Source organism: Notamacropus eugenii, chromosome 3 (genome assembly GCF_028372415.1).
Source record: "Notamacropus eugenii isolate mMacEug1 chromosome 3, mMacEug1.pri_v2, whole genome shotgun sequence".
Taxonomy (NCBI): Eukaryota; Metazoa; Chordata; class Mammalia; order Diprotodontia; family Macropodidae; genus Notamacropus; species Notamacropus eugenii.
In genome coordinates, this window is record NC_092874.1 from 312,400,911 (window position 1) to 312,417,927 (window position 17,017).

The 17,017-nt window shown below is 38.1% G+C and overlaps 1 protein-coding gene across 4 annotated transcripts in view; it reads left to right on the forward strand.

The window, feature by feature from the left end:
- Nucleotides 1-17,017, forward strand: part of SLC24A2 (solute carrier family 24 member 2) — a 318,354-nt gene that overhangs the window by 703 nt on the left and 300,634 nt on the right. For all 4 annotated transcript variants that reach the window (XM_072596682.1, XM_072596681.1, XM_072596684.1 and 1 more), the window contains exon 2: nucleotides 2,049-3,154. In XM_072596682.1, the coding sequence (XP_072452783.1) occupies nucleotides 2,213-3,154 (942 nt within the window). In that variant the 5' untranslated portion in view covers nucleotides 2,049-2,212. The remainder of the gene's footprint in view (nucleotides 1-2,048; nucleotides 3,155-17,017) is intronic.

Consider the following 17,017-nt stretch of genomic DNA (forward strand, 5'->3'; position numbering starts at 1 on the left):
TGGGGGGGAGGGGGATCATCCCCCCAAAAAACCATAGTTGGCCAACTCGCTGCACTTACCAGATGTCTTCCGGACACCCAAAACAGAACCTCGACCATCCTCTACCCTCCTATGCACAGAACCCTAACACCTCAACCTCTCCGCTTCAAGAGATGGTGTAGCTAAGGATATTCAAATCAAACCTAAGGAGATCCTGCCATAGCAGGAGAGCCCAGCAGCTGGCTGCTGTGATAAATACCTGCCAAGCTAGTCAATTGCAGGCCGACTGGCAACCCTACACACACTCACTTTGCTGGTTCAGTCCCTGTGGGAAGAATGGGGGACACAGTTGCTTATGGAGAGGGCAATCAGAGTTTGGAGAGACGTTTAGCATCCTCTAACACAATACAACACACACACACACACACACACACACACACACACACACACACACACACACACACACACACACACACACACACACACACACACTCTCATCAGTTCCCAAGGATGTGATTATTAAGAAATAAGGCTTGGTCGCGTCTCCAATTCTTCCTCCAGAATGGAGCTTGTTGGCTGTCTGTTTTTGTTTTTGTCTTCTATTAGACTAACAAAGGAAAGTTTGAGATCCTTTCGGGCAAAGTTACAAAGTTGTGGTGAGGTCTGTGGCGCACTTCTGCGAGTGGGTGCAGCTCTCTGCGTGGGGGAGAAAACATGAATCCACTAGAGAAAGGGATGGAGAGTGGGTTTGCAGAATACCTGACCTGAGCTGGGGTTGGGTGGAGCAGGAGCTGAGTCCTGAGATTTCAGATCAGTTCTGATGTGTCTTTTGACTGCAAAGCTCCACCATCTAGAATCAGTCCAGGAATATTCACTATTAATGAGGCTAATCATGGGGGTAGCAGCTTTGTTTCTGTGATTTGTCTTAGCCTGCTCTAAAAACTTAAGTTCAGACTACTCTTAGCGTTTAGGGTGTCTTTGGCTCCCTTATACTTGAAATATTCTCTATGGATGAATCTAAAGTGAGGTTGTTGATGTGGAGAAATGTCCTTTTAATAGGTGTTTGTTTTTAAGCCGAATATATTCTGCTTTGTCAGGTAGCTCTTAGATCTCCTGTTAAGCGAAAGACAATAGAAAATTTTGCTTTGATAGTTACTCTATGCTCAGTTGCACTTTGCAAACAGTAAGTAGTTTTGCTAAATGCTTATGGAAATTAGTGCAGAACATATCTAATCAAAATGTTTACCAAATGCAGATTTGACAACCAGTCTCCTGACTGGTTAGCCTCCTTTTGGAGTTGACTTTCATTTCAATCGGGCATCAAGGTTTAATTTTAAACCTTTTCCATTCTTCAGCAAGTCTGAAGATTAAAAAAAAAAACTTTCAGTGTACACATCTTTATTTGGTCATTAGATCTGGACACATTCCTCTAAGCTTAAAGTTTAAAAGGTATATTTTCTTATCCATAAAATATGCCTGATTTGTTAAAAAAAAAAATAATCACATGCTATGAAAAATTGCATTCTTGAATCAATTATCAGCATAAACTCCATCCTTACCCTCCCATAGCTATTCAAATTTATTTTTAAATATTAGGGTAAACTTTAGAAATTTTTGCTTTTGGATTGATTTGTTGTGATTGCCCCTGAGTTCAGAGAATTGTTGAATATGCAATCACATATCCACATAGTATAATATGAATAATTATTAGTAGTGCTTTTTACCATGGTGGCACATTCTTACATAGTTTTTCATTTCTGGGAAGCTTTTCACTTGTGCTGCAATGTTGGATGCTGGAAGATAAGAGGAAGGGGTAATTTATCTTTCAGTGATTTAAAAGGATGTGATTACCAATAGATCTACCTGATTTTTGTTGCTGGTTTCCATTTAGTGTTGAGATTAACCAGACATTATCAGATTTAATGAAAAGATTATTTTTCTTTTGCTTATGCCAATTGTGCAAGATTTATTTCATTTAGCATTTCATCATTTGGGCAGAATTGTTTTTTAAAAGTCAGTTGTTTATGTTTAACACTATTATTAACTCATCATTTATATTCTTTTTAAAGCATAAATGAAGAGTGGTTTTCACATGAAATAAAAAAGCCCTTGGTTGTAGAAGAACATTGCAAGCACCATTTTTAACCTAAAAAAAATATCAAGAAAAATTATGAAAGAGCAATCTGACTGATCGTCAAACCTGGAAACCACCATATCCACTAGAAGACACAGAATGGCCCTGCATCAAACCCTCACCACTAGATTTCTTGAAGAATGGTGCTTGGATAAATCACTATCTGGCTGCAGGAAGCACCAGAATGTCTGGAAAAAACTGAGACAAATACGCATTGTAGGGCTCTTCATGGGCCTAATGGCCATTTGCACGTTCTCACTTTCAACTAGTGCCTTTTTCAAGATAGAGACACACAGCACAGATCGGGCCAACAGTTTAGGTCATCTGGAATTAATGTCTGGATACCATCAAAGAACTCTGTTAGATTTAAAGGAGAAGGTTCAGGATGGTACTCCAGAGCCACTTCCTACAAAATATGAAAATGCAACTGAACATCCTCAAGGAGACTATCCAAGAGACCTCTTTTCCCTTCAGGAACGAAGAAGAGGTGCAATAATTCTTCATGTCCTTGGAATGATCTACATGTTCATTGCCTTAGCCATAGTCTGTGATGAATTCTTTGTTCCTTCTCTGACTGTCATCACTGAAAAGTTGGCCATTTCTGATGACGTAGCCGGGGCAACTTTCATGGCTGCTGGGGGTTCAGCTCCAGAACTTTTCACATCTCTCATAGGAGTCTTCATAGCTCATAGCAACGTTGGCATTGGCACAATTGTAGGCTCAGCAGTATTCAATATCCTGTTTGTTATTGGGATGTGTGCGTTGTTTTCAAGAGAGATCCTAAACCTTACCTGGTGGCCACTCTTTAGGGATGTCTCATTTTATATTGTTGACTTGATCATGCTTATCATTTTTTTTCTGGATAATTTCATCACATGGTGGGAGAGCTTGTTGCTGTTAGCAGCTTATATTGGCTATGTGACTTTCATGAAATTCAACGTTCAGGTGGAAGCTTGGGTGAAACAGCTGCTAAACAGAAACAAAGTTGTGAAAGTAACAGCAGCCACATCAGCAGCAGCAGCAGCAGAGAATGATGCAAAGGTTAGTTGTGTGTTCTTTTTTCTCTTTTTTATTCGTTGAGACCAATATTCTTTTGCAATTTCAAATGTGTCATTTGTGAAATTGTGGTAGGTCATGGATCATGGTAGATAATATGCAGTGCATCATGAATAACAATTAAGCCAGCATATCATTATATACAATTCTGAGCTGGATGTTAGCTTCACAGGTCACCCAGAGCTGCAGATGTGGAGGTGCCATTAGAAAAAATTCTACCCTCACAGTCTGCCTCCCCTCCCCCCTTCACCTTGTGGCTGTGGCAGGTGCCCTTGAGAGACAGAGTCTGCACTATGGGGTAGTGAATGATGAGTAAGAGCTGAGCCAACATCCCAGTTGACAAAGTAGTTTCAGGTAGTAATCTTGCAAGAGTATGGTATGTTCTATGTAGTCATGAGCCGACAACCGTTCTGACCTCAGGTATTAGGATACTAGAAACTACTGACCCAACCCAAACATAGGGTTATTAAAAAGAATAGGTTCACATGGTTCAGAAGGATACAGCTGTCAAGCACAAGACAAGGATGCACATTGAATTTATGGCCAAGTATCCAACTTTCTCCTTGTTCCATCATGGAGACAAATGCTGGAGTGGCAGAGGAGGGAAGCAGCTTCCACTGAGTCGAAGATCCATCAGGTTTTGAGGAGGCAGAAAGCTGCCTTAAAAGATGGTTTTTTATAGGGTCATAGGGACACCAAGGACCATGTCACCAACACAAAACCTTCTATTATATATGAAACAAAGAAACCTTTATGTTCTAGCTATCAACATGATACTATCTAGCAGCATCCCCCAATTACCATGTGGTTTATAATACTTCACAGTTTAGGGACTTCCCCTTGAAATTCTTCCTGCATCACAGGGTCCACTTAACACAGGTAATGTGTACAGATATTACTATGGCCTATTATATATTTGCCGAGTCTGGTACATATGGGAGACAACATGGTATGGTGTATAAGAGCCTGTCTTGGAGTCTAGAAGACATGTGGTTTGAGGTTCGTTATTGACTTTTATTGACTTTGTGACCATGGATATTCAAGTTCCTTAACATCCTGGTGCTCTAAGTAACTCTCAGAAAGTCTCAGTCCCAGAACAATTACTTATCTAGAACAAATCCCTTGCCTTACCCTCACCCCAGTTCTATACACCAAGGAAATCACAGATCTGGATTTTAAAAACAAAGGATATATAATATATTGCATTCATAACATTCCTCTCAGAACCAAAAATGAAATATTTGTCAGTATTGATAATTTAGAAGTCACTAGGACAATCTTAGCTTTGCCTTCTAGACATTTGAAGGAGCAGTGCTTACAAAGATTTTGTGTGTAATGTTTATGTCAAAATATTCATGCAAATAGCCTTTCATATTGTAATTCAGTAGTGTGGGGAATTCATGGTATGGAAATTCCCACCACCAATGTTGATCTCAACTGATCAACATTAGCTTCATTAGCTTTATAGCTAAGCCCTAGGCAAGTTTATTTTTTTAAAGATATTTAGAGGTCAAGAGACTTGTCCAGAGTCACACAGCTAGTTAATGTCAGAGGTAAGTTTTTAACCCAAGTCATCCAGAATCCAATTCCAGCATTCTAGTCTCCATATCAGCTTTATCCAATTTTTTTCACACCCCATCAATAAAAAAAAATTTGAGAATTACTCCTAAGAGAGGTAGTTACTTACTTATAAACTACATACATGCTCTACTTTCCTAATAGAAAACTTATGCCAAAATAGTGATTTTAAAGATGACTTTCGATCATAAGACAGTGACATGGGAGCAGGAAAGTGACATGGAGAGAGTTATACTTTAGGAAAATCACTTTGGAGCTGTATGAAGGATGGATTGAAGAAGGGAAAGATTTGTGGTAAGGAGACCAATTGAAGGCAATTGCATTGGCCAGGTGAAATATGATGGGGCCTGACATTAGCTAGTGGCTGGAATAGTAGAAAGAAGGGGCAGGTGTGAGAGATGGTAAAGTAGAACCCTCAAGATATGGCAATTGATTGAATGTGTAGGCTAAGGGAAAGTGAACAGTCAAGGATGAAACTGAAGTTGTGAAAGTTACTGGAAACATGGTGTTGGGAGGCAGGAAGACTTGTGGGAGAAGACAAAGTAATCATATTTGAGATTCAGATTACAACACATCCATACCTGTACAACCTTTGCCACTTACTCAGTACCACTCAGAATAAAAAAGGGGTAGGTAGAACTCTTACTCACCATTCACTGCTCCAAAATGTAGATGCGACAGCCATAAGGTGATCTGAGGGCACAAGATATCGGGATAGCATTTCACTAAAGGCACCTCCACAGCTGCTGCTCTTAGCTACTAAACCATAGATCAATTGAGATCAACATGGGTCATGGGAATTTCCACATCATAAATTCCCCACACTACTGAATTATAATATGAAAGGCTATTCACATGAATATGTAGTAACCATTACTCCTTCAGATGTCTTGAGAGAAGGTGAAATGCCCAGATTGGCTAATGCACAGTTCAAAAGGGATGAAATTGGGAATTTGCACAACATAGGAGATTGTTGGAGGACAAGGGTCTTTTTATAGGAGAAAAGCTGGAATGAGGATAGGATGCAACTCAATTCAACTTCCCATCCTCCAATTTGTTTCTCACATACCCCCTGGGGTGAGTTCAGGTGTCTTGAGATGTGCCTATGGTCCCCACTTTGCAGAGCATCGCTCCTTTTGGCATTCTAGTGGAAGACATTTTGGTATAGTGGAAAGAGTGCTAGCATTAAAATTAAAATTAAAGTTAGCATTAAAGGTAAATCTTGATTCCAATCTTACCTCTGTCACTTAGTCACTTTGTAACCATCAGTAAAACACTTGACATTTCTGAGTGTCCTTGTCCTTCTCTGTAAAAAGTGGAAACAATGATAGCTATATGCCTGAGGGTTGTTAGGAGAATTAGGTGGACATTTCATAGTTAGCAATGCAATTATTAACTGACATGATACTTGTTTAGAATTAGCTCTTCAAAAGGTGTTTGGGGAGAGCATTATACTTATTGATCAACAAAACTATGCCACTGTACCTTTTGAGTAAGTTGACGATGCCATAACAGACTTAAGTCTATCACGGTTTGGCACAGTCTGTCCTCTTGCTCTACGTAGATGAGGGTGAGCTGGCCAGAAAGCAATGTGGATTCATAAAAACACACGGTTATCATGGAACTATTCTCTAGGCTTCTGCTATTCAATGATTCATATGGATATTTTATAATAAATATGTCCTAAAACATAATACTATATCTTGATTAACATGGGTCAAGCAATTTCTCATATTTTAATGGTCAATCTGACTTGCAGGTAGGAAGGGATTATGAAACATGGTACAGGAAAAGTAAATTTGTGGAATTATTTTGCTACAAAATTACATTTTATTTACTGGTGTGGTTATGGAGATTTAGAGACTAACATTAATACATTCTGGAGGCTGGTTTCAAACAGAGAAGCAAATACATATGCAAAGTTGTCATACCAGCATCTGGGTGAATTTGTATGTATACATAAAACAAATGTTAGCATAAGGGTGGGATTTTTATCACAAAGAAAATAATAGGAATATTTTATTGAATTGACATAAGTCCTTGCCAGTAAAATATGTTAACAACCGTTTTTGCAGATGTCACAAAACGGTGGTGAAGGACAGAAATGACATTGATGATAATTTTCTTTTCCTGAAGTGATCACATGTATTTGACATTTAGATCCCCAGTTTTTGTGTATAATAAAGCCTGTGAAATGATCTTGTTGATTCTGATTTGCATGGTATGTTTCCATTGATCTGGAATCAATAATCATATTTCATAGTCATAATTTCAGATTGTGTGAATTCAAATACATGTGATCACTTCAGGTAGTTCATTATTCACACTAATCAGAATCTTTCTGCTATCAAAATCTGTTTCCCTTCAGAAAGATGTTATAACCTGATTATAGACATGTATTGTTTCATCTGACCTTCACAAGGGCTTTGTGAGGGAGGTATTTTGTCATCTTCATATTAGAGGTGAGGAACTCAGAGGCAAGTGACATAGTTAAGGTCACAAGCTAGTAAGTAACACAACTCAGGCTAGAAATACGAGAGTATGTTACCCATAACTATTGTGTCATAATTAGTCGTTTCACAAGCATTCGTCTTTAGCATATTTGAGTTCCAACAAAATAGTAGAGAGAGGAGGGAGGGAGAGAGGAGAGAGAGAGGAGGGAAGAAGGAGAGAGAGAAAAGTGGAAGAGAGAGAAAGAGAGAGAGAGAGAGAGATCACAAAGCATGAGAAAGTTGGAATGATTAGTGATTTCATATGTGGAAAGAGTATCCCTCATCATGGAGGTGATCATAGATCACCTATGAATGTTTCTTCTTGATATGGGTACTCCCTCCAACGATGTAGGTTACAATAAGGACATTAGTATTTTGTATTCTCTGCATCCATGATCTACCAATGTGGTGGAGGTCTGTCTCTGGTTATCCTAATATTTTGTAAATACCAGCAAAGCACTTGGATTTTGCATCTGTTATCCCTCACTCTCAGTATATGACTTCTTTTCCATTCTTACTTGTCTAAGGGTATGTTTATTTGTGTACACATGGGTTTATTTCTATCTACATATGCCTATCTGATAAGTGTGTCAATGCATACCATAATATTAGAGTTGCAAAAGGCCTTGCAGAGTCATCACCATGATGCAGTCGTGCTATTTAAGAAAAACATCTTTCTTAAGCACTCTCAAAACAACTTTACTAACACCATTTCCCCAAAACAATGTGCTAGATACAGATAAATCTTTTCTGCTCATTAAAGAAGTCCTATGAGGAATCTAATTTGAAAATCCCTTAGTGGGCATTTTTCTTTTTGTCAGATACAATAAAATGGCATTTTTCTAAAGCAAGACAGAATTCCGATTTTTCACAAATTCTAACTGATCATTCCCCTTAGTTATGCCCAGTTTATTATATTCAGATATTTCATTTTACGTGGAAATTTTACACACAAATGCTATGTTTAATTTTCATGTAAAAGCACAAGAGAAGAAAATCATGAGAATGATTACTTTCCCAACAATGCATGTCACTAACAAGTGAGATATGGCAATGATATTATAGTTCAAGTACATATTTTCTTTTGCAAGTCATGTTTTAAGGTTAACTTAAGGAAATCATCTCACCATTGTTAGTTATATATCAACAATAATAGCAGTATTTATATATGGTCTTAAGGCTTATAAAATATTTTCCTCACAGCAATCATGTGAGGTGGATACTGCAAGTAACAGTAATCTCATTTTACAGATGATAAAATTGAGCTTCTGAGAGTTTGTGACTTGTCCAGGGGCATACACAATGTTATAAAAGTTGAGTTGGGATTTGAACTTAGATCTCTCCTGACTCCAAGTCCAGGATTCTTGTTAGGATGAGATTCTGCTTCTATATTAATTGGAATTAGCTTGCAACCAAAGTAAGAGTAGAAAAGCAAATTAAAGATGTGTTTATGTTGTTACCTGATAGATTTGCTCTTCTTCAAAAGTGATAGTAAAAATAGTATTTTTAAGTTAAAAATTGCATAATTGAGAGGTAACATGACATCCTAGAGAGACCCTTGGATTTAAAGTCATCAGAGAACTGGTTCCAACCCCACTTCTTACATTTGCTAGTCACATGACCCTGATCAAACCATTTAATCTCACAGAGCTTCAGTTTCCTCTCTGGTAAAATGGAGTAACCATAGAGTTTACCACTCAGCATTATGAGAATCAAAAGAGATGTTGTATATAAGAGGATTTTGTAAACCATAAAACACTATTTAAGTGTGTTATAATTAGTATTGTGCTGCATAATTTTATTAAGAACATTTCTTTGATTTTATTTCTGAATTGAGTGAAAGTATTTCTTGGCAGTTGTTGTCTATTATCATGCTTTGAGAGCTTTGTAGAATTCTGCCCCCAAAGTACCGAACATAAGATACATTATTGTTTTTTAGCGTATTGTATATATGTTTGGGCAGCTGCCTTCTTCTCTAGTTGTTAATGTTGGCCTGTAGCCATGTAGGCTGCCTTTCCATCCAGAATTCACTGCCCTGTGGCATTAGCAGGTGGACAGTCAGAAAATAAATTCCAAGCTAATTGCTTCCCTCAGTTCTGAGGTCCCCACTGAGGGGAATGTTCTCTATAAGTATGCAAAATGAAAATTTTTGTGTATATAATGGCTATTTGTGTAAGTATTATGCCAACTCCTTGTCTTATCTTTTGGATCCTCAAGCAGGATGTGTTGAAAGATAGTTTTAGAGGCTACTTAATCCATATGGAATAGTGAAAACAAGACAGGACTTGAAATTCAAAGACCTGAATCTGAATCCTGGCTTTACTACTCTTTAGCTATGTGACCTTGGGCAAATTATCTAACCTCTTTGGACTTCAGTTTTCTCAGCTGTAAAATTAAAAAGTTGGCCTAGATAGTCTCAAAAGCTTCTCCTAAGCTCTACATTTCAGTAGTATTTATTAAAGCATTTGCTGTTTTAGTCTCTATGCATTGTAAAAAAACAAACAAACAAAAAAAAAAACTTTAGAAAGACTTTTGGAAATGAGAAAGAATATTAGTTTCATTTATTTTAGTAATTTTTACTCTCTTTTTTTGGTCTTGATGTATGATTTTATTGGCACAATTAAAAAAATTCCCAGGAAGAAAACACTAATAATATTGGCAATATCCGTACCACTTACAGTCTAAGACGGTCGGTGCACTGAGGGGTTAAATAACATTCCTGGGTCACACAACAAGTAGGTTTCATAGGTAGGACTTGAATCCAGATCTCCCTGACTCTGTATCCATCTCTCTATCCCCTATGACACAATGCCTTGAAGGAGAGTAAATGCCTACTTTAAAAAGATGTTTACTTATAATTTATCCAGTTATCACCACACCTGCAAATTAGATCACCTAGTGTTTTATCTACTTTTTGGAGTTATTATATTTGATTATTTCTTATTTCAAAATACTTTCTAATGCCTTTAAAATTGCATGAAACAGTAAATTAAAATGAATTAAATTAATTATTTGATAACTTTATAACACCTTGATAATTGCATATATTCTGAAATTTCACAAAACCAGGAATAGGAAGCATTGATTTAAGGAGACAAAATTTATGTTGCTATGGATGTTTATTTTATAACATTTATAACTTTCCCCTTCACCAAAAAACAACCACCACAACCATATGGAGAGGTCAGATATTATATGAAAATTTAAAGAATTATTTAAGTTTTTTTGTAGCCCTGGAATTATTTTGTATTCATTTTTGGTTGAAATAAGTAGATATTTGATATGGGTTTGGGAGTCTCTTTGTTATACAGCAATTTTTATTTTTAATAATATTTACTATAATATTTTCTGAAAAGTTTAGAGTTATCCATGATAGATCATGGCTTAATTCTTTATAACAGGGTAGGAAACCATTGTAGTGCTGTAGAATGTGATATAGTTGAGTTTCATTGCACATAGAATGAGATTTTATACAGATAAGACTGCTGTATTGTCTATGTGCTGTCCATATCTCTGTTGTGGTAGAAGGTGTTTGACTGGGAAACCTGCTGTCCATGGTATTTTGCTTCTAGGATATTGTGCTACAACCTGATAACTAGTCAGTCAAGTTCCAATGAAAGGAAAAGGCAGGAAGTTCTAAAGATTTTTAATTCAGTTTGAAGGGTTGCTGGATCAAGTATCTTTAGATACGTTTTCTTTGATTTGTGCAATTGAAGTGTACCTAAAACCTTTTATGCAAACTGAATCTTTAAAAATCACCTCATGTTATAAAGAAGCTAAAGGAGCAACTAGATAAAGGAATTCTATAGTGAATATTTGTCATAAAGTAAAGAATCCTTTTATAAAGTGAAAAATAACTATTTCCTATGTAACATTTTGTGACTATATGCTTATGTGTATATTATAATAAATGTAGTTGAGACTAGGTATATTTATATGTTTGACTCAGTCCCCCCAAACACTTGGATTTAGTAAAATGAAAATACAAATTTTGAGAAAGGTAAAAATCTCCCTAGGGTAACTGAAATATCCTTCAATAAAAAAAATACATTGCCGTTTTCCTCAAAAGCATTAAGATCTTGGCTCTTTTGAATGAAAATTGTTGGCTGGATATGTGAGATGGCATATTAAGACATCTACAGACATAGTGCTACAGAATTGCCTTGCTTTCAGGTACCCTCTCCTGACATTAAAATGATAATAATCCTATGAAATGTTGCTGGCACAGTGACTGTTCATGGAGACTCTCTGAAAGGGACTGGGAAGGATTTCGTAAATTTCACTGCAGTGATTAGTGCCTAGTGCTGAAGCTGTTCTCTGACATTCAGGTCACCTTAGTCTTTCCAATCTGAGTTGACAGAAACCTTAAAGAGATCTTTGTAGAACCTCACAGAAGGGTGGGAACCCAGCTTCTTCTTCATCTTTACTAAAGATAGGACTAGAAAAAGTGAACTTCAGTTTTAGCAAAAAGGATTTTAATTAAAGTCCTGATTTGTTCTGGCTACTGAGAAGGTGATTTCATTCATAGCATGGGACTGGTGAAGGGATTCATTTAATTTAAATTCAACAAGCATTTATTAGGGGCCTACTGTGTACCAAGAATAAAGACAAGGAAGTAGTATAATGGAAAGACTACCAACTTTAGCTTGGAGGACCTGGGTTCGTATCCCACCACTGATGCTTACTATGTGTCCCCAGGCAAGTCACAACCTCTCTGGCTTTCAGTTTCCTAATCTGTAAAATGGGAGGGGGTGGACTAGCTGGCATCTAATGTCCTTTCTGCCCTCAAGGCACTCTAGAGGTGGAGGTTGGGAAGTACACAAATGAATTACAAATATATAAATAATAACAGCATTCGTACATACAACATTTTTATAGCACTTACTATGTGCTAGGTACTACACTAAGCTTTAAAATTATTATTTCATTTGATTTTCACAACAACCCTGGGAAGTAGGTGCTATTATTATCCTCATTTTACAGATGAGGAAACTGAGATAAACAGAGGTTAAGTGACTTGCCTAGTATTACACAACTAGTAAGTTTCTGAGGTCAAATTTGAACTCAAGTCTTCCTAAATCCAGACCCAGAGCTTTATTCACTACACCTCCTAGCTGCCCTGATTAGTAAATTAAAAATAATCCAAAGAAAAGGGCACTAGCAATTATGGTGATCAGAAGAGTCCAAGTTTTAATTTTTTTTCAGGTTTTCTATTTATTTATTTATTTAACTTTTAACATTCCTTTTCACAACATTTTGGGTTCCAAATTTTCTCCCCATTTCTCCCCTCCCCAAAACACCGAGCATTCTAATTGCCCCTATCACCAATCTGCCCTCTCTTTTATCATCCCTCCCTTCCCTTGTCCCCATCTTCTCTTTTGTCCTGTAGGGCCAGATAACTTTCTATACCTCATTACCTGTATTTCTTCTTTCCTGGTCGTAAGAACAATACTCGACAGTTGTTCCTAAAATTTTGACTTCCAACTTCTCTTCATCCCTCCCTCCCCACCCATTCCTTTTGGGAAGCAAGCAATTCAATACAGGCCATATGTCTGTAGTTTTGCAAATGACTTCCATAATATTCATGTTGTGTAAGACTAACTATATTTCCCTCCATCCTATCTTGCCCCTCATTGCTTCTGTTCTCTCTTTGGCTCCTGTCCCTCCCCAAGAGTGTTGACCTCAAATTGCTCCCTCCTCCCACTGCCCTCCCCTCCATCACCCCCCCACACTCCTCCTATCCCCTTCTCCCCCACTTTCCTGTATTGTAAGATAGGTTTTCATACCAAAATGATTGTGCATTTTATTCCTTCCTTTAGTCGAATGTGATGAGAGTAAGCTTCATGTTTTTCTCTCACCTCCCCTCTTTTTCCCTCCACTGAAAAGTCTTTTGCCTGCCTCTTTTATGAGAGATAATTTGCCCTATTCCAATTCTTCCTTTCTCCTCCCAATATATTTCTCTCTCACTGCTTAATTTCATTTTTTTAAGATATGATCCCATCCTATTCAGCTCACTCTGTGCTGTGTGTGTGTGTGTGTGTGTGTGTGTGTGTGTGTGTGTGTGTAATCCCACCCACTACCCAGATACTGAAAACTTTCAAGAGTTACAAATATTGTATTTCCATGTAGGAATGTAAACAGTTCCACTTTAGTAAAGTCCCTTATGACTTCTCTTTGCTGTTTACCTTTTCATGCTTCTCTTCATTCTTGTGTTTGAAGGTCAAATTTTCTTTTCAGCTCTGGTCTTTTCATCAAAAATGCTTGAAAGTCCTCTATTTCATTGAAAGATCATTTTTTCCCCTGAAGTATTATACTCAGTTTTACTGGGTAGGTGATTCTTGGTTTTAGTCCTAGTTCCTTTGACTTCTGGAATATCATATTCCATGCCCTTCAGTCCCTTAATGTAGAAGCTGCTAGATCTTGTGTTATCCTGATTGTATTTCCACAGTACTTGAATGGTTTCTTTCTAGCTGCTTGCAATATTTTCTCCTTGATCAGAGAACTCTGGAATTTGGTCACAATGTTCCTAGGAATTTCTCTTTTTGGATCTCTTTCTGGTGGTGACCAGTGGATTCTTTCAATATTTATTTTGTCCTCTGGTTCTAGAATATCAGGGCAGGTTTCCTTGATAATTTCATGAAAGATGATGTCTAGGCTCTTTTTGTGAGCATGACTTTCAGTTAGTCTCATAATTTTTATATTGTCTCTCCTGGATCTATTTTCCAGGTCAGTTGTTTTTCCAATGAGATATTTCCCATTATCTTCCTTTTTGTCATTCTTTTGGCTTTGTTTTGTGATTTCTTGGTTTCTCATAAAGTCATTAGCCTCCATCTGTGCCATTCTAATTTTGAAAGAACTATTTTCTTCAGTGAGCTTTTGGACCTCCTTTTCCATTTGGCTAATTCTGCTTTTGAAAGCATTTTTCTCCTCATTGGCTTTTTGAACCTCTTTTGCCAATTGAGTTAGCCTATTTTTCAAGGTGTTATTTTCTTCAGCATTTTTTTGGGTCTCCTTTAGCAAGGTGTTGACCTGCTTTCATGCTTTTCTTGCATCTCTCTCATTTCTCTTCCCAATTTTTCCTCCACCTCTCTAACTTGATTTTCAAAATCCTTCTTGAGCTCTTCCATGGCCTGAGCCCACTGAATATTTATTTTGGGTGTTTGGGATACAGAAGCCTTGACTTTTATGTCTTTCCCTGATGGTAAGCATTGTTCTTCCTCATCAGAAAGGATGGGAGGAGATATCTGTTCACCAAGAAAGTAGCCTTCTATGATCTTACTTTTTTTCCCTTTTTTGGGCATTTTCCCAACCTGTTACTTGATTTTTGGGTCCTTTGTCAAGAGTAGGGTATACTCTGGGAATCTGCGAGATCGCAGTACCTCCAAGGTGGCACAATCAAGTGTGTCCTGGTCTGGATGCAGAGAGGGATTTTTGTGCCCAGAATCTTAGCAGATACCTCTCCACAGCCACTTGGTCTCCAGTTCCCAAGTCAGCACTAGGGGCTGATTTTCAGATAAGCTGGGTGGGCAGGACTGCCATTCAGTGTGAGACAAAGACCAGCTCTCCCAGGGCCTCCACCCAGCAAGACTCAGCTCTTCAGTGCCCCCAGGGGTTTTTACACTCCAACAATGGAGCTTCCCTTATGGGCTGTTGTGCACCCTCTGTGGCCGCTGCCTGAGCTATGGAAAAGCCCTTCTCCCTTCCTGGCCTGCTGATTAAACCCCATCTCTGCCCTTTGGTGCCTATGGGCCGAGGGATCTGAGGACCCGCTACTGCAACTGGAGATTCCGCGCCCGAGGTGTCCTCCTCCCAGAGTCTCATTGCACTGAGCTGCTCGGCCAAGGCTGGGCTGGGCTCTGCGCTCAGCTCCGAGTCAGGAACATCCAACGTTTCTGTGTGCCTTTCAGGTCATCGTGGGCTGGAAATCTCCTCCACTCTGTAGTTCTCCACTTCTGCTGCTCCAAAATTTGTTGAGAGTCCCTCTCTACAGGTATTTTATGGGCTGTGGGGAGGACCCTGCGTAAGTATGTCTTTCTAGTTTGTCATCTTGGCCAGAGTCCAAATTTTAACAGAACAAATTCCTTTATTAAGGGGATTTGTCCTGTGAAGTTTGGATTCAGTCAAAGGGCCACACTTGAGGACCTAGAAGGCCACATGTGGCCTCAAGGTCCAAGGTTCCCCACCCTGGAATAGACCATAAAAAGAGGTGGCACTTGATGAGTCTTGAAGGAAGATCAATATTTAGAGACAGAGAGGAAGCAGTACCTCTTGATGTAGGGATTAGCATAAGTAAAGTCACAGAGAAGGGAAATGGAATATTGTGCACAGGAAACAGTAACAGGGCCAGTTTAGCAGGAACAGAGAGTATACAAAGGGGAGTAATGTGCAAAAAGCCTAGGAAAGTAGGCTAAGGCCACAGTGTGAAGGACTTTAAATGTCAAATTGAAAAGTTGGTATTTTTGCAATAGGGAACCCCTGGTGTTTATTGAGCAAAGGACATGGTGGTACCTGCACTTTTATGAATATCAGTTTGGCAAAGGTGTGAAGAATTGACTGGAAAGGAGAGATACTTGAGGCAAACAGAGGTTATTAATTAGATGGCTATTTCAATAACCCAGATGAGTGAAGATGATGGAAAGCCATTAGAGTTCAGAATTCTTTTTCACCTACTATATGCTCAATAATTACTGCAGTTGACTTGGTGTTCAGCATTAACAGAAATATTATGAATATGAACTTTTGAGCCAAACAAAATCCAAAAAGCATGAAGACATTTTAAAGTGTGATCGTAATATTAGTGTGCACTAATGGCATGTTTTTTGGTGTGTACTAATACTGTACTTCTTAAGTGTATTTGCTAAGAACCATAGAATTCTAGCAGAACTGTGTAACTACAAGTTCATCTCAACATTTATGCCTTCCCACCATCTCTCCTACATGAATAAATTCAGGAATTTTGCCTTGTTTTGTTTAATTAATGAACTACTCAGAAAAAAGGAACCAACTTGTTATTGTGGGAAGAACATAGGAATTCTGGGAACTTGGAGACTACAGTTATAATTTTGACTCTGCCACTCTGGGTGACCTTGGGAAAATCATTCAACTGGGTCCATTTCCTTATCTGTCTAATTAGAAAATTGAACTAAATGATTTCTAAGGTTCCTTCCAGCTCTGGTCCAATGCTCTGGAGTGCCAGTTATTTTTAATTATTGTTAGACAACTCTGAAGATGAAAGATTAATTTAATGCCTTTATGTTAGAGGGAGACCTGAATTATGATTAGAGGTTATAACTACATCACCCCTAAAACTACGTTTTTTCATTCAGTGATTGAATTCAGTTAAATAAATATTCATTGGCCATTTTATAGTACAAGTCCCTGTGCGAGGGCCTGGGGGGGTGATACAATGATAAGACAGATTCCCTGTCCTCAGTCAATCCAGCTTATCTGGAACTGTAGAAAACATCAGGTGCTAGCTTATGCCACATACTTACTGAAAATAGATCTGGAAGAAATGAATTCATTTTTAGCAGAAGGGATTTAAGGTAAGCTGCCCTGTTGTTCCAATTTAAAATCTAGATGAGGAGATAGGGTATGGCCACAAATAATTCTGATTACAAAATTAAACATATATACACACGGGAGATTAAAACCCAAGTGTAAGAAGATTTCAAAGAAGGGAGATGGTACCTTTCTTATGGCTAAGGGCTTCCTGAAGAGGGTGGAATTTCAACCTGACCCCTGTCCAGTCAGATTTCCAAATGATCGTATAACACCA